The following is a 23,135-nucleotide window of genomic DNA, read 5'->3' as shown; positions in this document are numbered from 1 at the left end:
TGCTCTGTAAATTTAGGTTTTTCTGTGTTTTATACAGTTAAATGTCATTTTTTCCCCAGAACTTCTTCCTCAGAAATCGCAGAAATCAAAAGGGAAAAAACTGTGCTCTGCAACATGATCGGCGATTTTGATTCCGCTTGGTGAGATCTGTGCGATCTTTGCTTCCGGTTCTTCTTTTAATTGCTATGTCTGTAGCAGCTTTGTTCAGTTAGATATCTAATTGTTGATTATTGGATTTTTTGTTACAGTGTTCAAGAGAAAGAAGAATAACACAAGAGAAAGAAGAAAGGTAAGAACTTTGAGCTGAGATAGTGCCCAACTCAAGTGTACTGTAATTTTTTATCACTTCCAAAATTACCTTCTGTAACAGAGAAAAGGGTGATGAATTTTACAAAGGTTGATGCTTTTTAGGATCGGTAGGCCACTATTTCTATCTAACTCCACATGTAGTTTTTAACTTTTTATATGTTTAAGTTTTTTTAATATAAATTTTGAGTGATGTAAGTTTTTTTAATATAAATTTAGGATCAAGTGTACTGTAAGTTTTTTTTACTTTGCAGTTTCCGGTTTCTATTTGCAGAAAGAACTTTCAGACAGGGTATAACTTCTTCAGAGCAGTTTCAGCCCACGCCGAATGGACCGGCACCAAGTGAAAAAAATTGCCTGGCACCCAGTCCACACCCTCCAGCCCGTGAAACAGCCTGGCACCCAGCCCAAGCCAGGCAGCAGCCCAGCCCATTTGGGACAGACCCAGAAGCCGGTCCATTTCCCTGGCGCGTGCACAACACGCGCTTCTGGGCGCGAGTAGCCGACAGCACTGTAGCGTGCGGGCCCCGCGTGTCAGCGCAAGTGGGTTTGATCCGGTGAGAGCCACGTGGCCATGCTCAGAGTCGTTGATTTCCAACGGCTAGTTTTTGTAGGCCGTTGGATTTCCAACGGTAAAAAAAATTTAAATTTGACTTTTAAAATGGACCGTCCGATTACAGATCAACGGTCCACATTTTTTTCACAAAAAAAAAAAAAAAAAAAAAGGCCCAACGGTCAGAATTTTGACCGTTGGCCACGTGGCAGCTTATTGGCTGTTGGATTTGATTATTTTTCAAATCCAACGGTCCAGATTAATTACAACATTAAAATTTATTAAAAAATAATTAAAAATTGTGAAATATTTTAAAAAAATACAGAAAAATTTTAAAAATTTAATTTTTTTTCTTCTATAAATACCTAACCTTCATCTTCCACCTTACACCACATTTCAATATTTTCTACACTTTCTACACTTTCTACATTTGAATATTTTGTACACTTTGAGAGAAAAAAATGACTTCGTGGAAGCTCAGTGAAAATAGTACGTTCGGATAATGACACATGGCGTGATGAGATTGGTTAAAAATCTTATCAAAATCTTGCCTAAATTATTGTAAACAGGAAGTGACACGTGGGTTGTCGGGATTGGTTGAAAATCTTAGCGGAAATCTATTTAAAAAATAGTACGTTCGGATAATGACACGTGGCGTGACGAGATTGGTTAAAAATCCTATCCGAAATTAAAACTATTTTTTTTTATTTATTATTTTATAAAAAAATTATTTAATATTTTAAATGGACTGGGTGCCAGCGCATTTTGTAGGGGTGGAGATCGTTTGTGCCAGCGCATTTTTAGACTGGGTGCCAGCACATTTTTTTTGGGGTGGAGATGCTTTGGCCTATTACTGTTCAAGTAAGTGGATAAATGGGCTGGGTGCTGGCGCAAAGTCTTTAGGGGTGGAGTTGCTCTCAGGTGTGTGCTCTGTATATTTCTCGAATTTCGATTTCTCAAATCGCTATTGTTTATTAGATTTTGCTTTCGATCTGATTCCAATTGAGTTCGATTTCGAACTTGAATTTATATTTGATTTTGATTTACTTATGTCCTATTTTTTTTTTTTTTTTGAAGAAATTTAGAGATGAAGGTATTCAAGTTGAAGACTTTGAGTTCAGCTTTTTTCAAATTTGTACAACCTCTTTCTCTATTTTCGTTAAATTTCTGGAATTTTTTGTATAATTTTATGAAGCGTTTAATTTTTTTTTTTATTAATTAAATTACAAATAAGTGTCAATGGCCTTCATTTGGTACCAATCAATCAAGTGAGAGATGTGTTGTCTGATTGTTTGATTTTGCTTGAATCAGTCTCTCCAAGTAGGAGAAAGAGAAGGATCCGAATGGGAGCAAGGCACGACATGGAACAAGCAAGCTCATGAGACTGTTAACGTTCAAGGGACTCGGGGGAGGGTGACTGATCAACTGAAAAAACTGAGGTATATGGTTTTTCTCTTCGAATTCCATAAACATGCATGTATTTACATCTAATATTAACGGTACAAGGAATCAAATAATTAAAATTTGACCTAGAAAAATATTAGTTAAGTAAGCCGGTTCACAAGTGTGTGCAGTGCACATATAATATGTTCAATTTCTTGAAAACTGTCTTTATTTAGCAGATTGAACTGAGAAATTTGAAAAACTCTGTTCGAGATTTTGCTTGAAATCGTGGTTTGGGATTAAATAGCAGGGTCGCATCCAGTATTCCGAGAAGTACTTCAATGATATCTACGAGTACAGGTATGCTCCTTTCTGCTTCGCTTTCTTTCGATTTTTCTTCATTTTTTTTATTAACTTTTTGTTTGTTTTCAATGTTGGTACAGGCATGTGGCTAAACTGCTCCCAAAAAAAGGGGCTTCTCTGCGAGGTAATTTATTAGGGTTTTCACTTTCTTTGATTGTAATATGTCCTTTTGAGAAATGCTTTGAGATTTGTTTGTGTTATTTTGGGTTTTGTGTAATCTTGGAATCTTTCCTTTTTCTTCAGTGAGATTTGGGCTTTTCGGTTTCGTTTACAGTTCTTTTGAGTGTCCATGAATTTTCAGTGCTGGGTTTCTGTGGATTTTGTTATGAAGAGGGGAACTATGGATTGGTTTGTTACTTGGTACATACGTTTATATGCATCAAATTATATACATTCCCTCCTACTCAAATGTTCAAATGTATTCATTTATGTATGTTTGCGCATTCACTTTCGTATACGTGTGTTAACTGCCATATATACAATACAGCCATTTGGATTTGGTTAAATGAATAATGTACGTATACGAATCGGTCATTTCATACATATAGATTGATAGTTAGATTGAATCGAAATTTCGTGAATCGGTCATACACTTTACGTGATTTCTATGCGGGAATGCTGGTGAATGCCTTATTTAATTTCCAAGAAATTGAAGCTGAGAATATGGTATTTTCTTTTTGCTATGGAGAATAGTGGATTCTGTGGTGCAGTAAATATGAGGCCCAATAAAAGTGTTTTTTTCCTTCTCTCTTATATTCATCTGTTTTCAATATCGGATTGGATTTGCATTAAGGGTTTTGTTGATCTGATATTATTGATAAAATACTAGAAAACCCACCTGAACTTAAGCACTTTTAGGGGTTTGTTCTGCTTTTGGTTCACTTAATATTCATACCTGTTTATGTTTTTACTTTTTTAAGTGTATGTTTTTAAGTGTTTTTTTTTTTTTTTTTTTTGGTTCTGTGTAAGAATGTGTTCAACATGGTTTCTTTTTCGCTCACCCTTTCAATAATTTAGATTGACTTCACCCCTAATCCATTGACAGTTACTTTGTATACGTTAGGGATGGGTCTTCTTCTTCAGTTTAGTGGGCACTGTACCTTTAGCAGAGCGTCTAGGTAATGCGACTGAGTAAGTGCTAGTTTTTTGTTTAAGCATTAAGTTATCTTAACTTTGCTAAGGCAAATTCTTAAGTTTTTCATTGTTCTCTTAACTTTATGTTTTTTATTTTTGTAAATATCATTTAGTAATTTACTATAATCTGATTGCTTTATCATATGATACTCAATAATTTCTCCAGGGCATCGGATGTTTAACTTTAACATCACAAGTAAATTGCATTGGTTCTTTCCATTGAATTTGTGCTTTGGCCTTGCTCAACTGAAGTCCTTCCCGAGAAATCTGGAGCACCAGATTGTCCTGCAAGTAGCACTCCTATTCTTTCTTCTTTTTGCAGAAATAATGCATTAAGCACGTGAACTGTTAATTGATCTTTTCCATTTGCATGTTGCAGTACTTTATGAAGACTCAAAGATGCAAATTTGTATGAGATGCAAGTTTAATCATCCAAAGGACAAAGTGAGTATACCATAGTACGACAACTTTCCATAAAATGGTTCCAATGATATAGTTTCATATATAATACTCTTACACTCTCTTTTACTAATTTTTGTTACACCATCAATCACTCACATGTCCTACTATTCGGATTAGGATGCTCTCCTGATCCTTGTATGGGGATCCTCATGACCAAGGAGTGTGGGCCGTTGGATAAAAATCCAACGGCTACAAACAGGAGGTCCTTTTAAAGTTATAATAATTATAGCGGTTGGATTTTTATCCAACGGCCCAAACTCCTTGATCATGATCCAACGGCCCAAACTCCTTGATCATGAGGATCCCCATAGAGTGGTTCAAAGAATTCCAAGAGCTTCATTCTTGCTCTACTTCGAATCGAAACTGAATACTGCCTATCCAAATTTTCTCACCCTTTCATTCCTACCTCCTCCACCTCTTCATCCTTGCTCCACCGTGAATTGAAACCAAAAGTTGCTCATCCAAATCAATTTCGGTTCACTCAACCCCTAAAACCCAAATTTCTCCAGATCATCCAAAATTCAATGGCAAACACAAAACCCAGATCCCTAAACTCACTCGATAACGTGTCAAGGGTTGGGCATCCAGTTCTCTCACGTGGCTCCCGTTGGATGCTGTATGCTTTTGCTGCTGCCAATCTACGGGTAAAGCTTAAATTTACATATATATATATTTTATTTTTCTTGGTTGGAATTTGGGCTCTTTGTTCCTCCTTAATCCCAAAGTTCTGTAATTTATGCAACTTTGATCGAAAGATATGTTTTTTATTGCTGAAAATTGTTAACCCCAGTTTAGGTATTCATTTGCTCATTAAAATCACTTTTTGGATTCCGTAACTGAACCTCCTTGCTCCTCTTTTAACTCTAGAATCTTCAGTATATATGTGGGTTTTGCTTTGAATTTGATAAACCTCTCTGTGTTCGTGAGCTGATACAGTTTTTGGGTACTAAGTCAAAATTTTGTTGGATAGGAACCCATAAACAAGTATGAGGAAGTGTGTGAATCATCACTCAGCAAGGGTGATTGGCGATAGAAATTGGGTTATTCCATTCATTACTGGCTTTATCATACTCATTACCCTCTTTTTCTTAGAAGGGTTTTGGCTCTGGAAGGAGATGGAGATCGGTGACATTGATCGGAGTTCGTTGCTGTGTGGATGATCCCAGTGTAGCGCTGGTTTTCAACTCTGGTGATTTGTAGGGTTTTGGGGGTGTGAATTTTGGGGTATTTCATTTGGATTTCTGGGTAAGCAGTTGCCACCTCTATCAACTAAAATTTAGTTCCCTTCTTTTGTTTCTCAAATTTGTTTGATGGAAAGATTGTTTTATCCTTTACCAAACTGTTGTTAGGATTAATAGTTTTGATTTTTTTTTAATTTATTTTATATTTTATTTTGAAGCCCTGAATTTTGCAATGACTGTCAACCCTGTATGTACACCAGATGCTCCTGACATTTCAAATAAGGTAACTTCCCAAACACTGATGTTTTGCTTTTTTACTGGTATATGTAATCCATTGAGTTCTGTAACTTTACTAAGATTCGTTTACCATGCAAGTTAAATTGTTATTTTTCGGTTTGTCAATAATTTTGCTTTTCTACTCTACATCCTGGAGAGGTTGCCACGTCAAGGAGTTCAAGTTTTGCTTAATAGATAATTTTGTTTTTAATCTTAGTCTGTAATGTGTATGGTCTTGATCATGTCTTTTATTTTGGTGGCAGTTAGGTGTCACTAGATGGTCTACTAAAGCAGCTAAGGATATTGAAATCAGTTATGGTTGATTGGTGGTGGGGAATTGTAGAGGGATATGGTAGGCATGAGTATAATTGGAATGGATACAAGAGGCTCTTTTAGACGGTACAGGCCTGTTTTATGTAAATACGTTTTTTCACTTGCAGAAGCTTTTCTCTCTCCACCTGTAATGCTTGGCAAAGTTTTGAGAACTAGTCTCTCCAATGTGGGAACCAAGGAACTCGCTTCCCCTTCATGCTCTGAACACACATTCAGTCTGGAGATTATATAATCATTTGGGCATGGTTTCTCTCGAGGATAAAGCTTCTGTCTGGCTATGTATATGGAATTGGGTTTGTGTAATTAATGTCAAGTAATTGAGTGAAAGAGTTAAGCTCTCCTTTTACGCAACAAACAATCCCTCTCTTTTTGTAAACCAATCCAACCAAACCCTTCTTATTTATCTTAAACATATAAAACCAACACATTCTGTGATGGTAAAGATAAAAATGTTACAGTCGAGTTTAAAAAGTCACTTTAAACACAAACCGCAGAGTTTGAAGAGCAGCGTTCACTGAGGAAACACATGTATCAGAACTACGTTCACTGAGGAAACACATGTATCAGAACCGAGACTTGTGGAGCCAATTTAGGTTGATATTCTCTTTGGCCACGATTATACTTACGTTGTTGAGAAACGGTGAGAAAGGTTCCCATAAATATTTTGTCTCTTCATCACAGACCACTTCCTCTAACAGCTCAAGATCCCTGACTGATGGAGGCAGCTCTTGCAACCTTGAGCATTGTCTCATGTTGATCTTTCTTAAACTATGCATTTCACCAATGTCTTCGGGCAACACCTTGATGCTGAAGCAATCAGATATGTCAAGAAAGTTTACCTTTCCAAGGTTCTTCATTGAGGTTGGAAGCTTCGACAGTTCTGTGCAGAATCTTAGCCTCAACAGTTCTAAATTTTCCAACTTTCCAATCCCTTCAGGCAAGGCAGATAGTTTATGACAGTTAGTAACATTGAGCTTCTTGAGTTTACTAAGATCACAAACCTCAGCGGGCAATTCAATTAAATCACTGCAATAGTCGATGTTCATTTCCTCTAGATTCGGGAATGCTGATGAGATTGAGATGGAACAGTTGTTGAAAGCTTGACCAATGTTACACATGAACAAGGATATCTTCTTCAGACTCGCCAATTGTATGGGATTCTTGGTTATGGAAGGAATTGAGATGCGTTCTAATCTGATTCTCTTAAGATTTGGTAATGAACTCAAAAGTTGGAAGTTACTCAATTCAGCAGGTAAGAAACCATAATTTGTGACTATCACAGCCTTCAATTCACCCATGTTCACCACGGAATCGGGTAAAGCATAGTTCTTTGTCTGAAAATTCAACACGAAAACCTCAACTTCTGGCGTTTGCAAGCTGTGCCAATTTGTTGAAAACCCTTCATCTGCAAAGTAACAACTGTGAGTGTGGGGAGGAGAAACTAAAATGAAAGTATTATTGATACTTAATGTGCACACATGTGCGTGCGGAATGAATATTTATTTGTGCATGTCTACGTAATTGCTAAAGCGAAAGGGAGAGATAGAACAACCAGTTGTTATGGACAATAAGCGGGCCTTCATCTGCTTCCGTTCTCTCCACCATTTTGGAAGTTTGTCTCCACATATGTCAATAATCAGTCTTTTTCTATGTTCTACCGGTCCTTTTTTTGTGTTGTAGATAGCCAGCTCCCGAAGAACATCATGCTGGGTAACAAAGTGCTCACTATAGTATCCGTCCCCCTCCATCTTGTCCTTCCTGGTGATGATCAAAACTAATTTTCTTAGAAGAGATTTCTTCAACCAACATATTGCAATAACAAGTTATCAGCATCAACCGGTCATGAATATAAGGGGGAAAATCGAGTGAAAATATCATACAAGAGAAAATAAAGCATGCACACCTTGTGACAACAAGATTAGCTAGACTTCGTTTGGTGAGCTCGTAGATGTTTGCAATGCACTCTATATCTGTATCTACATCATATAACTCTGCCCAGATATCAATGAGGGCAGCCGCAGGGATTCTTTGGTCTTCTGGAAATGAACCTAAGTCCAAGAAACATTCCTTGATGATTTCTTTATCCAAGGCATCCAAGCTTCGTTCAAGGCAGAGCAGCAATTCAGTCTCTGAATCAAGAATAGAAAAACCTTTGGACATTTGAAGTTCTCTTTTTTGCCATATCTCTATAGGCTCCCCGCTAAGCGATCTCCCCACCACTTTAATAGCAAGTGGAAATCCCTTGCAACGCTCAACTATCTGCAGGATAATTTTCCAAGACAAAATCAACCAACTTTTAACTTGCAGAGCCAAAATTCAAGTTACTAAGATGAGAAAATGGCTAAATAACTACATACAGTATTCTAATTTTAGTTTTAGTCCACAAGTAAGTATGCTTAGATGCATGACTGCTCACAGTTTTATATGGTAAATGGATGTGTTCATTCACTCGATTGTGGATGCTTTAAGTAAAGTGAACATAATTTCTTGATAATTTTCCAAAACCAAATCAACTAATTTTTTACTATACATGTGCGTTGCAACTAAAAAGTACCTTTTCTGGAAGATCTTTTGGAATATGAGAGCTCTTATGTCCAAGGGATGCTGAATGATGAAAAAGTCTCATCGCATTGTCACGATCCAATGATTGCAAATAATAAGGGGAACCATGTCCCCGAAATTCAGACCTAGATGTCACCAAAAACTTGTAATTTTCCGTTTTGAATTGATCAAACTTCTCCACAAGGGATTCTGATCCAGGCCAAACATCATCCAGGACAATCAGTAAAGGATTCTGCCCTTCTTCCTTCAGAAAACGTTGCAGCCACGTTGCTGTACTAACTTCGTTTTGGAAAGTAGGTACTTGGAAACCCTTGCGTTGATATAGATCTTGAACAATATTTTCTAATTTAGGCTTCTTTGAAACCGTGACAAAGAAGATGTTATCCTTGAATGTATCTATCCAGAGAAAACATAATAAATCAGTCATTGAGGCGTCATTTAAATCTGCCATAGTTGTACAATGTGAAAAAACATATACAATTCAGAGTGCTAACTTATAATATATGATACCTTTGATATCCTTGTCTTGACAAAACTTTGTAGCCAAAGTGGTTTTCCCACATCCTCCAGGAGCAGTCAGCACAACCATTGACACATTTTCGTCCTTTAGAAGCATCCTCTTCAATTCCTTTAGAGGAAAATCCAATCCAACCACGAGCGGCGGAAGTTCAGGTACTGCACACCAAGCTTCACTGTCGGGTTGTTTTGGTATCACCATATTCGATTCAATTCTGCTGACCGCCTTCTCTACATTCTTCACCGTAACTGCGCTATCCTTCACATCCCTTATTCCCTGAGTTTTTAGTATGTCCAAAAGTCGTTGAAGAGATGCATCCCATTCAATCAGCCTGTTGGCGTACTTGTACCTTTTGTATAATAATACGTTCCACCATCGAATCTTCCTGCACCTTTGGACGAGATCTATGCCCTCCTTCAAATGTACTTTCAAGTTTCTCAGTTCCTGATCCGATAGGCCCAATTTCTTGTTGGATTCTTCTATATCTTTCAACAATGGTTCCAAAGAGTCTAACCTGAATTTGATGTTTTTGAGTAGGGGCTTAAACATTACATTCTTGGTGATCAGCTCCTTGAGGACATCATACAGCGCATTGAATAGTGTTCCGAGACCAGCCCCTCCGAATAGGTCGCCTACTCCACTCATTCCTTGATTCTTAACAACAAAAACCAACACCAAAATCAGAAAAACTTACAAAAGTTTCAATCTAAAATTTACGACGACAGAAAATAACAGGGAAATTGGCTGCTGAAATGATCAGTTTTTCAGTATGTCTTCGATAATTGAGATTTGATTTCGGACCATTTGAGCCACTTTCCCAAAACAATAACAGATTAGAAACTGTGGAAAAGTGAGACACTTTTAAACTTGGAACCCAAAATAAGGAGATTCAGAAAACAAGCAATACAGAGTTCGATATTCTCTTACGTTGTTGGTGATCAAGCAAGATAGGATAAACAAACCATCTGGGAGTTGGCATAGAAATACCTACTTTGAAGCTCGATAGAAATTCCGGAGTTGGAGCGCGTTGACTCAAGCAATAGCTGATTGAGTGTGGAGGGAGACTTGGAAATTAACCAGGAAACTGCATTACCATGTCTGGGAAGCTTCATGGTTGATAATCCAACAACCATATTGTGTTGAAAGTTGTCCCACGTTGTGAGACACAAGTTTGTTACGTGCTTATATGATCTTGACTATTCTCTATATAATCAATTGATTTTACAATAGAATTCCAATTTCATAGGTAAATGGTGATCAGAATTGTAGTTTTCTCCGAAAGTACTGCTTCTTATCCTATTAAAGTGTGAGGCTAGTTTCGAAAGGCGACAACAGCATAGAGAGCATCTATGACTAATATTTAACAATTCCTCCCACTAGCAGCTAATTGTACTTACGGTCGGCCACCACGAATTATATTTTGAAAATTTTAATTTTGCAATAAGACTCACCCTAATCATTGAAGTAAGTCTCAAAATTTATCTTGCATTTTCCCTTTTTATTTCAACCCTTGGAGGGTCCCACATATGCACGTGGACGTGCCCTAAATTGGCCGAGCGCGTAGAGCAAGATGTGCTGCACGCACGAAACTCGCGAAAGACTAACAGTCGGGGGATCCTGTGCACGTGGGTGTGTCAGCCACCCAGCTGAGCCCAACGACTCTTTCTTTCATTCAAGCCAGTGATTCATTGGATTGTTGGCTGATCCAATGGCCCAAGTTCAAAATTTATTTTATTTTTTAATTTTATGTTTATAAATTCATTGATTCTAACAACTGAGATTTAATATGATCAAATCTAACAGTAAAAAATAAATAAATAAACCGTAACAGTCCAAATTTAAATCCAACTGTTAAAATAATTATAAAAAAATTCAATGACTGAGATTTAAAGTACTAAATTTGTGTATTTTCCTTTAAAGTATAATCGATGTTATTCATTTTCTAAAGTATTGAATTTGTATATTTTCTTATAAAGTATACTGTTATTCGTAATCTACTTTTTCGACGACTTCTATGTCAAAAGCCTATTGTTTTGTTTTTTTTTAAATATATCATTACAACAACTTTTAAAAGAGAGAAAATATGGCCTTGTTCTTATAACCAAAAGAGAAAATATGAACCTTTCTTTCTTTGTTTCAACAATTAACATTAAACAAGACTAATCGAGCTGTATTTGCTGGAAAACATAGTTTGAGACAGATTCATCGCAATATATAATCAATCTGGATTATATATGAACATTTTTTAAAACTTGACCGGTAGATGTGAGTATAGATACCAGAGAAATTTACAACGAAATTAACACCCAACTCCATGACATGAAAGTTCTTATCTTATGGAGATTCTTCAACCTTTTTTTTTGGTTCATTTTTTTTCAACTTTTTATTTTGGGAAAGCATGAATCAGATTGTCGTGTTGTATAACACAAACAAATTCTCAAACTAAATAGTAAAGAAACTGTGTACAGGGGGAATTTGAAACTATGTTACAGTCGAGTTTAAAAAGTCAACACTTAAACACAAACCACCAGAGAGTTTGAAGAGCAGCGCTCACTGAGGAAACACATGTATCAGAACCGAGTCTTGTGGAGCCAATTTAGGTTGATATTCTCTTTGGCCACGATTATCCTTACGTTGCTGAGAAACGATGAGAAAGCTTCCCATAAATATTTTGTCTCTTCATCACAGACCACTTCCTCTAACTGCTCAAGATCCATGACTGATGGAGGCAGCTCTTGCAACCTTGAGCATTGTCTCATGTTGATCTTTCTTAAACTACTCATTTCACCAATGTCTTCGGGCAACACCTTGATGCTGAAGCAATCAGATATGTCAAGAAAATTTACCTTTCCAAGGTTCTTCATTGAGGTTGGGAGCTTCGACAGTTCTGTGCAGGATCTGAGCCTCAACAGTTCTAAATTTTCCAACTTTCCAATCCCTTCAGGCAAGGCAGATAGCTTATGACAGTTAGTAACATTGAGCTTCTTGAGTTTACTCAGATCACAAACCTCAGCGGGCAATTCAATTAAATCACTGCAATAGTCGATGTTCATTTCCTCTAGATTCGGGAATGCGGATGAGAATAAGATGGAACAGTTGTTGAAAGCTTGACCAATGTTACACATGAACAAGGATATCTTCTTCAGACTCGCCAATTGTATGGGATTCTTGGTTATGGAAGGAATTGAGATGCGTTCTAATCTTATTCTCTTAAGATTTGGTAATGAACTCAAAAGTTGGAAGTTACTCAATTCAGCAGGTAAGAAACCATAATTTGTGACTATCACAGCCTTCAATTCACCCATGTTCACCACAGAATCGGGTAAAGCATAGTTCTTTGTCTGAAAATTCAACACTAAAACCTCAACTTCTGGCATTCGCAAGTTGTGCCATTTTGTTGAAAACCCTTCATCTGCAAAGTAACAATTGTGAGTGTGGGGAGGAGAAACTAAAATGAAAGTATTATTAAGACTTAATGTGCACACACGTGCGTGGGGAATGAATATTTATTTGTGCATGTCTACGTAATTCCTAAAGCGAAGGGGAGAGATAGAACAACCAGTTGTTATGGACAATAAGCGGGCCTTCATCTGCTTCTGTTCTCTCCACCATTTTGGAAGTTTGTCTCCACATATGTCAATAATCAGTCTTTTTCTATGTTCTACTGGTCCTTTTTTTGTGTCATAGATAGCCAGTTCCCTAAGAACATCATGCTGGGTAACAAAGTGCTCACTATAATACCCGTCCCCCTCCATCTTGTCCTTCCTGGTGATGATCAAAACTAATTTTCTTAGAAGAGATTTCTTCAACCAACATATTGCAATAACAAGTTATCAGCATCAACCGGTCATGAATATAAGGGGGAAAATCAAGTGAAAATATCATACAAGAGAAAATAAAGCATGCACACCTTGTGACAACAAGATTAGCTAGACTTCGTTTGGTGAGCTCGTAGATGTTTGCAATGCACTCTATATCTGTATCTACATCATATAACTCTGCCCAGATATCAATGAGGGCAGCCGCAGGGATTCTTTGGTCTTCTGGAAATGAACCTAAGTCTAAGAAACATTCCTTGATGATTTCTTTATCTAAGGCATCCAAGCTTCGTTCAAGGCAGAGCAGCAATTCAGTCTCTGAATCAAGAATAGAAAAACCTTTGGACAATTCAAGTTCTCTTTTTTGCCATATCTCTATAGGCTCCCCGCAAAGCGATCTCCCCACCACTGTAATGGCAAGCGGAAATCCCTTGCAACGCTCAACTATCTGCAGGATAATTTTCCACAACAAAATCAACAAACTTTTAACTTGCAGAGCCAAAATTCAAGTTACTAAGATGAGAAAATGGCTAAATAACGATATACAGTATTCTAATTTTAGTTTTAGTCCACAAGCAAGTATGCTTAGATGCATGACTACTCACAGGTTTATACGGTAAATGGATGTGTTCATTCACTCAATTGTGGATGCATTGCGCAAAGTGAACATAATTTCTTGATAATTTTCCAAAACCAAATCAACTAATTTTTTACTATACATGTGCGTTGCAACTAAAAAGTACCTTTTCTGGAAGATCTTTTGGAATATGAGAGCTCTTATGTCCGAGGGATGCTGAATGATTAAAAAGTTTCATCGCATTGTCATGATCCAATGATTGCAAATAATAAGGGGAACCATATCCCCGAAATTCAGACCTAGATGTCACCAAAAACTTGTAATTTTCCGTTTTGAATTGATCAAACTTCTCCACAAGGGATTCTGATCCAGGCCAAACATCATCCAGGACAATCAGTAAAGGATTCTGCCCTTCTTCCTTCAGAAAACGTTGCAGCCACGTCGCTGTACTAACTTCGTTTTGGAAAGTAGGGACTTGGAAACCCTTGCGTTGATATAGATCTTGAACAATATTTTCTAATTTAGGCTTTTTCGAAACCGTGACAAAGAAGATGTTATCCTTGAATGTATCTATCCAGAGAAAACATAACAAATCAGTCATTGAGGCGTCATTTAAATCTTCCATAGTTGTACAAAGTAAAAAAACATATACAATTCAGAGTGCAAACTTATAATATATGATACCTTTGATATCCTTGTCTTGACAAAACTTTGTAGCCAAAGTGGTTTTTCCACATCCTCCGGGGGCAGTCAGCACAACCATTGACACATTTTCGTCCTTTAGAAGCTTCCTCTTCAATTCCTTTAGAGGAAAATCCAATCCAACCACGAGCGGCGGAAGTTCAGGTACTGCACACCAAGCTTCATTGTCGGGTTGTTTTGGTATCACCATATTCGATTCAATTCTGCTGACCGCCTTCTCTATATTCCTCACCGTAACTGCACTGTCCTTCACATCCCTTATTCCCTGAACTTTTAGTATGACCAAAAGTTGTTGAAGAGATGCATCCCATTCAATCAGCTTGTTGGCGTACTTGTACCTTTTGTATAATAATACGCTCCACCATCGAATCTTTTTGCACTTTTGGACGAGATCTATGCCCTCCTCCAAATGTACTTTCAATTTTCTGAGTTCCTTATCCGATAGGTCCAATTTCTTGTTGGATTTTTCTATATCTTTCAACAATGGTTCCAAAGAGTCTAACCTTAATTTGATGTTTTTGAGTAGGGGCTTAAACATTACATTCTTGGTGATCAGCTCCTTGAGGACATCATACAGCACATTCAATAGTGTTCCGAGACCAGCCCCTCCGAATAGGTCGCCTACTCCACTCATTCCTTGATTCTTAACAACAAAAACCAACACCAAAATCAGAAAAACTTACAAAAGTTTCAATCTAAAATTTACGACGACAGAAAATAACAGGGAAATTGGCTGCTGAAATGATCAGTTTTTCAGTATGTCTTCGATAATTGAGATTTGATTTCGGACCATTTGAGCCACTTTCCCAAAACAATAACAGATTAGAAACTGTGGAAAAGTGAGACACTTTTAAACTTGGGTTCCAAAATAAAGAGATTCAAAAAACAAGCCATACAGAGTTCGATATTCTCTTGCGTTGTTGGTGATCAAGCAAGATAGGATAAACAAACTATCTGGGAGTTGGCAAAGAAATACTTACATTGAAGCTCGATAGAAATTTCGGAGTTGGAGCGCGTTGACTTTGGCAATAGCTGATTGAGTGTGGAGGGAGACTTGGGAATTAACCAGGAAACCGCATCACCATGTCTGGGAAGCTTCATGGTGAGAGCGAAAGAGAGAATCCAACAACCATACTGCAGGTAGATGGCGACCAGAATTGTATTTTTCTCAGAAAATATTGCTTCTTATCCTATTAAATTGTGAAGGCAAATTTCGAAAGGCGACAACAGCGTAGAGAGCCGATGAGCAGTATGGGAAAGGGATTAATCCATTAAATGCAGGGATTCACACTATTTAATTTTAATTTAATGGTTAAAGTTATTGTAACTTTTAAAATGAATTTTTGTTTGTAACTATTAGATCAAATTTTAATGATTCGAATCTTCGAACTTGATGGATTAGAAAGAAAGCATTCAGAGAGGATTCTTTTCCATATGACTAATGTCTAACAATTCCTCCTACTTGCAGAATTGCACTTACAGTCGGCCATCAGGATTATATTTGACAAGTTATCACCGATTATATTTTGAAAATTTTAATTTTGCAACAAGACTCACTCTAATTTTTGAAGTAAGTCTCAAAATTTATCTTGTATTTTCCCTCTTCATTTCATTTCAACCCTTAAAGGATCCCACATATGTGCGTGGACGTACCCTAAATTGGCTGAGTGTGTAGAGCGAGACGTGACGCGCGAAAGAATGACAATTAGGTGATTATGTGCACGTGGGTCTGTCGTCCACCCAGCAGAGCCCAACGACTCTTTCTTTCATCCAACAACAGTGATTCATTGGATTGTTGGTTGATCAAGCGGTCCAAGTTTAAAATTTATTTTATTTTTTAGTTTTATATTTATAAATTCATTGATTCCAACAACTAAGATTTAATATGATCAAATCCAACAGTAAAAAAAAAAAAAAAAATGTAACGGTCCAAATTTAAATTCAACAGCTAAAATAATTTTAAAAAATATATATTTGAGTCAAAATTCATCCAAAAACTTTTAAGTAGCATCATGCTTGGGACGTCCTCAAGGGTTGTCCGAGATGAGGAACCGATGCAGACCAACAAGGGGAAAATTTATTTTCTAGTGAAGACGCAAGCACAAATGTTGGCAATGAAGGATCCCAACTTCTTCTTTTCCAAGGCTCCCGGGAAGAGATAAACAAAAAGAAATAAAGAGAAAAGGGAAGATGCAAGATCCAATTGGTGCAATGATTTCTTCCAAAGTTGTAAAATTGTCTGGACACCAAGACTTTCAGGAGGAGGAAGCGATACAAATGTGCTTGGCCTTTGAGAAGCAATCGGAAATGGAGCAAGAAAGATTCGATTTTGATATAATGAGGGAGAACCTTAACAGATAGACTCCAAATATGAAGAAGTTCTCCTGTAATAAGCAAAAGGAAATTATGCGAAAGAATGCCACAACGAGTATCTTTCAAGATGATAATTCATCTCAAGCCTATATCCAAAGTCCACCACCAAATCCACCAGCAAGTCAAGATGGTCAATATTATTGTGATTAGTAATTGTTGTATTAATTTATATGTAGTTTATTAATTATCGATTGAATTAATTTTATGTAGTTTATTAATTATTGATTGTATTAATTTTATGTAGCTTATGAAGATTTATTAATTTTATGGTTTATTAATTGTTGAAATTAAAAAAAAAAAATCTATTTGCAACAAAGAAAGATAATATATGGAAATACCAACATACTAGCACAATTAAATTTATTACAAGGAAACAACCACACTAGCATACTTAAATTTATTACAAGCTAGTCTATAATCACCGTTCTCCTTCTCAATGCCATATATGCTCAACCAAATCTTTTCCGAGTGTGTCATGAACTTGAGGAGTTTGAATTCTAGTAAGACATCTCATGTACTCACTCAGTGTGACCCTATCCTTTCGAGTCTCATATGTGGTTGCAACAAGATATTCAGTGTCTCTTGCCCCTTTAGTATATATTGGTTGGTCCCCATCCACATCTTCATCAAAATCTTCTTCAAGTTCTACGTACTCATCTTCAACAATCATGTTATGCAAAATTATGTATGTCATCATGATTGAATGGAGGTCTTCCATACTCCAGAATCTTGCAACCTCTCTAACAATGACCCATCGAGTTTGTAGGATCCAAACGATCTCTCATCTTTCCTGTAAGACTCTTATTTCCACGAAAACAATTTCATCTTTGCACCATCGGGATGATAATAACTTTTCAAAAGGTAGACTAGTTAGGATAAATATCATCAGTTAAGTAGCAACCTAGCTCATGTCTATTACCATTTACCTTGTACCTCCATTCTGGTTGCCATCCATAGACTACATCTTCGAATAGGGAGAAAACCAAATAACATTGATATCGTTGTTTGATCCAAAGGTGTCGAAGAATGCATGTCAAATCCAAGTGTCATAAGATGTCACAACCTTGATCACAATGGTTGTCTTGTTGCGACGGCCCTTAAATTGGCCTACCCAAGAAATTTGACAATTCTTCCACTCCTAATGCATACAATCGAGACTTCCTATCATGCTAGAGAAGCCTCTTTTGTCTGCCTTACGTAGAAGCCTATTCAAGTCTTCACGATTTAGCTTTCAGAGGTATGTCTATCCATATATGACTTTAATTGCCTTACAAAAGTGCTTGATGTTCTCAATAGTAGTGATCGCTACACATCAACAATATTTGTCAATGAGTCTGCAAAGCACCCATTGGCTAGCATTCGAAATGCAGATGTGAGCTTCTGATAAGGTGAGACTCTGTCGGCCTATAACATCTATCTTCATTGCAAAGTAGTGGTCATAGTGGACAACTGCATTCAAAATGTTTTTAAAAAACTCTCTCCTCATCTGATATCGCCTCTAAAAATCATGAGGATGATATCTCGGACGTTTAATGAAGTAGTCTTTTATCATCCTATCATGGCACTCTTCTCTGTCACGCTGCACAAATGAATGGCCTGTGACAAAACCATAAAAGCTAGATTCGGCATGTTGCCCATTTTGCATAAGTGAGTTTGCAAATTTGATTTCTTCATTGTTGGTTTCTTCTTCCTCAACCACAACATTTGCTTGCCATTTGCAATGACAGGCTACACCTTATTCTATCATCCATTGATATTTTTGAAGAAACAAAAACACTATGAAAGTTGGATAATTTTGAGAAAACAGAAACACTATGAAAGATGGATGATTGGTGAATATGTTATGTGATGGTTAGGTATTCAACCTATGCTTATAAAGAGGATGATTGAAGAATATGGTGTGTGTAGGTTTGTGTTTCATGTGTTTCATATGTATTTTGTATGTGTTTCGTGTGTCATACATCTCTATCATGTGTTTTGTATGTGTTTTATGTGTTTCATATGTTTCATGTATTTCCTGTGTTTTATATATGTTTCATTTGTTTCGTGTTTTATACATCTCTATCATGTGTGTTTCATATTCTTTGATAGTATTTATGAGTTTCATGGTGTTGATTTAGTAATTTTTTTAATACTTATCGAAATCTAAATCTTTTTAGGTTAAAATGTTCATAAAATTAAATTAGGATAGTCTACTTCATTTTTTTTTCCAAAAGTTATTTTAAAAAAATAGCCAAAATTCATTCTTAATCTCAAGCTAAAAATTTAACTCATAAGGGTTGGAGTAAAAAAACTGTTTTTGGATAAAACCCTAAATTTTGTGAGCTAAAAATTTTGAGTTTTGACCCAAGAATTGGAGATGGTCTAACGACGATATCAACAATAACAACGTCATTAAATTAAAATATTATATACCTCAACTTAGAATATCTCAATATATAATCATCTATGTGAGCAACAAAGGAAAACTTGTCAATATAACTAAATCCATAATTTACATATTAGGTGCAGTAAAAAAACATTTTTTGTATAATCCAAGAAAATATAATACACATTATTTATATTGGGTAAAACCATAACATCATAATTACACAGGAAAAATAACGCATAATTTCTTAAGGCTCAAGAGAATTTGATATAAACAGTATTACAAATTGATGTGATGAAACTTCGAAATTAGACAGAACTAAGAACGAAATGCAACAAGAAAATACAAATTAAAGAAAACAATGCAACACAAATCAGAAAAACGTTGCTCCAACATTTATCGAGGAAAGACAGGTCTAACAGCTAAGGCTTTTCGAGCCAATTCAGATTGGTTTTTTCTTTTGCCACCTTGATTTTGTCTCTGGCTAAGAAGGATTCCCACAAATGTTTCTTCTCTTCATCACAAATCACTTCCTCTAACTGCTCGTGAAGATCCCACACTGACAGAGGAAACTCTTCCAATCTTGAGCATTGTCCCATGTTGATCTTTCTTAAACCGCTCATATTACCAATACCTTCGGTCAATTTCTTAATGCCGAAAAAATTATACATGTCAAGACAGCACAACTTAGTGAGGTTCTCAATAGAGACCAGAAGCCTTACCAAGTCTGTACAGGACCTTAGTCTCAATACTTCAAAATTCTCCAGCTGTCCGATCTCTTCAGGCAAGGCAGATAGCTTATGACAGTTGGTGATACTGTGCATCTTCATATGAACAAGATCATAGAGCTCGGCAGGCAGTTCCACCAAATCATGGCAATAGTCTATATTCATTTCCTCTATACCGGGCCAGGCATCTGAAATTTTGATGGAACAATTGCGGAAAGCTTGACCCATGTTACACATGAATAAAGATATCTTCTTTACTCTTCAATGCAACGAAGTTCTTGGTTATGGAATGAATTGAAATGCGCTCTAATCCGATTTAAACCATAGTTTGTGACTATTAGAACCTTCAGTTTGTCAACTTTCTGCACAAATTCAGGTAAGGCATTGTTCTTTGTCTTAAAATTCAAAACTAGAACCTCAACTTGTGGTAGATGAACACTCTGCCATTGTGTTGAGAACATTCCATCTGCAAACAATATGCTACCAGATATGAGTAGGACAGAAATTAAATGAAACTTACGTGCAAATCTTAGCGTGTGCGTCTGTGCACTTGCGTGGGTACATATACATGTGCTTGTGTATGTGTTCAAGTGTATGGAGAAAATAAATAAATGAGTGTTATTCAAATCTTAGCGTGCGTCTGTGTGTAGGTGTGTGTGTGTGTGAGCACGCATGAATGCGTATCTACGTGTGTGTGTGTGTACGTGTGCTGGTTATAGGTAGATGTGCATATGTGCACCTATATGCATTTTATAAAGAGAAAGATGGGACAACCAGAGGAGATAGATAATAGGCGTGCATTGATGGGTTGAGACTTCTGCTCCATCAACCACTTGGGTTGATTGTGTCCACTTACGACAATCAGTCTTTTTCTATCTTCTATCAAGTCTAGGTTCACTCTGTGAAAGCAGCAGCAGAGATTCTTTGATCTTCAGGAAATGAAACAAGGTCTGAAACATTCCCTCATGATAGCCTCTTTGCCATCCAAGGCATCTATGCTACTTTGAAGTCAAAGAAGCAACTCAGTCTTAGAACCAACAACAGAACCTTTACAACAGTCTGCTAGCCTTGAACGCTAGAATTCTGCAGCTTGTCCACGAAGTGATTTCCCAGTCACTGTAATGGCAAGCCGTACTCCCTTACAAAGGTTTAGTATCTGCAGGCTTACCATCTGAGTTGCATACCGAAATTTCAAGTTTCTTTTAACATCTAAAGGGTTTCGTGAAAATGGTTAATGACTACCTACTCATCTTCATTCTTATTTCAGTTTTAGTTCTTAAGAAAAATCTTATGGTAAAATGGGTGTTCACTTCTGTATGTGCATACTTACTGTAAAAGATCAAAACAATTTCTTTTCCCCACTTTGTTGTGAAGACTTGATAAGTATGTATGTTGTGGATTGCATAGTGAGAAATAAATCTTTCTCAGAAGATTTTTGAGCCTTTGAAATATTACATTTGTCGATTAACTTTGATGTTATATATAACCTAAGCTGTTAAGTGTACAAAAGGCTTCAACTCAATGAACGACATCTATAGCATACTACTAGTACTAATTGAGAGTAAAAGATGTCAAAATTGCAGATTAATTCTACTATAACTCTTCTGGTTAGGTTAGCCACTTTCCTCAGTGGGGATAAGGAATTTCAGAATATAAAAAGCAATTAGAAAGTATTATCATACCTTTGACTTCCTCATCTTGACATAATTTCATTGCCAATGTGGTTTTCCCGTCTTCTTCAACTCCCTCAAAGGCTCATCCAATCCAACTGTAACATTGGAGGTTCAGGAACTGACCCCAATCATGAAATCCTTCTTGATTTTGAATCACAACATTCTCTTTGTTTCCTACCAAACCATTTTTCTGGACAGTAGCCAAGGTCTCTAAACATCATAGTTTAAAAAGCCCCATAAAAAACGCAAACCACACAGAGGTTTAAGAGCAACGTTCATTGAGGAAACATGTGTCAGAACTGAGTCTTTTGGAGCCAATTTAGGTTGATATTCTCTTTGGCCACAATTATCCTTACGTTGTTGAGACACGACAAGAAAGATTCCCATAAATATTTTGTCTGTTCATCACAGACCACTTCCTCTAACTGCTCAAGATCCATGACTGATGGAGGCAGCTCTTGCAACCTTGAGCATTGTCTCATATCGATCTTTCTTAAACTACTCATTTGACCAATGTCTTTGGGCAACACCTTTATGCCAAAGCAATCAGATATATCAAGAAATTTTACCTTTCCAAGGTTCTTCATTGAGGTTGGAAGCTTCGACAGTTCTGTGCAGGATCTTAGCCTCAGCATTTCTAAATTTTCCAACTTTCCAATCCCTTCGGGCAAGGCAGATAGCTTATGACAGTTAGTGATACTGAGCTTCTTTAGTTTACTAAGATCACAAAGTCTGGCAGGCAATTCAATTAAATCACTGCAATAGTCGATGTTCATTTCTTCTAGATTTGGGAATGCTGATGAGATTGAAATGGAACAGTCGTTGAAACCTTGACCGATATCACACATGAAAAATGATATCTTTTGCAGACTTTTCCAAGGTTTGAGGACCTTGCTTATGGAGGGAATTGAAATACGTTCTAATCTAATTCTTTTAAGATTTGATAACGAACCAATTAGTTCAAATTTATCTAGTCCAGCAGGTGACAGACCGTAATTTGTTATTATTAGAACCTTTAGTTTATCCATTTTCTCCACGAACTGAGGTAAGGCATAGTTCTTTGTTTGAAAATTCAGAACTAGAACCTCTGCTTCGGGTACTTGCATGTTTGGCCATTTTGCTGAGAAGGTTCCATCTGCAAACCATAAGCTTTAAGATGTTAGTGTGGGTTGAAATTAAATGTACCGAAGTCCTACTGAGGTCTTAATATGAATGAGCGAGTGTGTGTGCACACAAGCATGTCCGTGCGCACATACTTGTGTGCATGTATAAGTATTTACTATATATATAACGATGACGTATTTACTATAGAGATTGATGGAACCTGTTGAGATAGATAATAGTCGAGCCTTGGACGCTTGATACTTTTGTTCTGTCAACCACTTAGGAAGGTTGTCCCCACATATGTTTATAACTAGCCTTTTCCTCTGTTCTATTGGGTCTTGAATCACCTGATGGATCGCCAACTCCCTAAGCATGTCATGCTGGGTGACGAAGTGTTCGGTGTAATAGCCATCCACCTCCTTCTCATGCCTGGATGATCAATACTAATTTCTTTCATGATTTGTTCGGTATGCATTTGGAATAGAAAATTATGAGCAGCGTGCATACCTTGTGACAACAAGATTCGCCAAACTTCGGGTGGTGAGCCCGTGAAGGTTGGCAATGGTCAGAATTTCTTCATCTAGACCATATAACTCCGCCCACATGTCAATGAGGGTGGCAGCAGAGATTCTTTGGTCCTCGGGAAATGAACCTAGGTCGAGGAAACACTCCTTGATCATAGTCTTTTCTTTATCCAAGGCATCTAAGCTGCTCTGGAGGCA

At 36.9% G+C, this 23,135-nt stretch overlaps 2 protein-coding genes and 1 long non-coding RNA gene across 6 annotated transcripts; all 3 read right to left on the bottom strand.

Moving 5' to 3' along the window:
- Positions 1-6,357: 6,357 nt before the first annotated feature.
- On the bottom strand, positions 6,358-10,184 carry LOC137746580 (probable disease resistance protein At5g66900). 2 transcript variants are annotated; one of them, XM_068486599.1, is made up of 6 exons: positions 10,062-10,184; positions 9,064-9,724; positions 8,546-8,949; positions 7,895-8,250; positions 7,544-7,749; positions 6,358-7,396 (listed from the first exon to the last, which is right to left on the bottom strand). In XM_068486599.1, exons 2-6 carry the CDS (start codon positions 9,713-9,715, stop codon positions 6,555-6,557), a joined length of 2,460 nt encoding a protein of 819 aa, XP_068342700.1. In that variant the 5' UTR covers positions 9,716-9,724; positions 10,062-10,184; the 3' UTR covers positions 6,358-6,554. The 2 variants fall into 2 exon arrangements, with proteins under 2 accessions (XP_068342700.1, XP_068342701.1); XM_068486600.1 differs by lacking the exon at positions 10,062-10,184 and adding an exon at positions 9,998-10,056.
- Positions 10,185-11,390: 1,206 nt separating this feature from the next.
- On the bottom strand, positions 11,391-15,392 carry LOC137746579 (probable disease resistance protein At5g66900). 3 transcript variants are annotated; one of them, XM_068486595.1, is made up of 6 exons: positions 15,148-15,392; positions 14,150-14,810; positions 13,632-14,035; positions 12,981-13,336; positions 12,630-12,835; positions 11,391-12,482 (listed from the first exon to the last, which is right to left on the bottom strand). In XM_068486595.1, exons 2-6 carry the CDS (start codon positions 14,799-14,801, stop codon positions 11,641-11,643), a joined length of 2,460 nt encoding a protein of 819 aa, XP_068342696.1. In that variant the 5' UTR covers positions 14,802-14,810; positions 15,148-15,392; the 3' UTR covers positions 11,391-11,640. The 3 variants fall into 3 exon arrangements, with proteins under 3 accessions (XP_068342696.1, XP_068342697.1, XP_068342698.1); XM_068486596.1 differs by lacking the exon at positions 15,148-15,392 and adding an exon at positions 15,064-15,112; XM_068486597.1 differs by lacking the exon at positions 15,148-15,392 and having other exon boundaries at positions 14,150-14,570; positions 14,671-14,807.
- Positions 15,393-19,241: 3,849 nt separating this feature from the next.
- LOC137746583 (uncharacterized) lies at positions 19,242-23,135 on the bottom strand. The gene is made up of 3 exons (XR_011069873.1): positions 22,921-23,135; positions 20,411-22,842; positions 19,242-20,102 (listed from the first exon to the last, which is right to left on the bottom strand). It is a non-coding gene; the product is annotated as an uncharacterized lncRNA (long non-coding RNA).

Source organism: Pyrus communis, chromosome 10 (assembly GCF_963583255.1).
Source record: "Pyrus communis chromosome 10, drPyrComm1.1, whole genome shotgun sequence".
Classification (NCBI taxonomy): domain Eukaryota; kingdom Viridiplantae; phylum Streptophyta; class Magnoliopsida; order Rosales; family Rosaceae; genus Pyrus; species Pyrus communis.
This window is presented reverse-complemented; position numbering and strand designations above follow the sequence as displayed.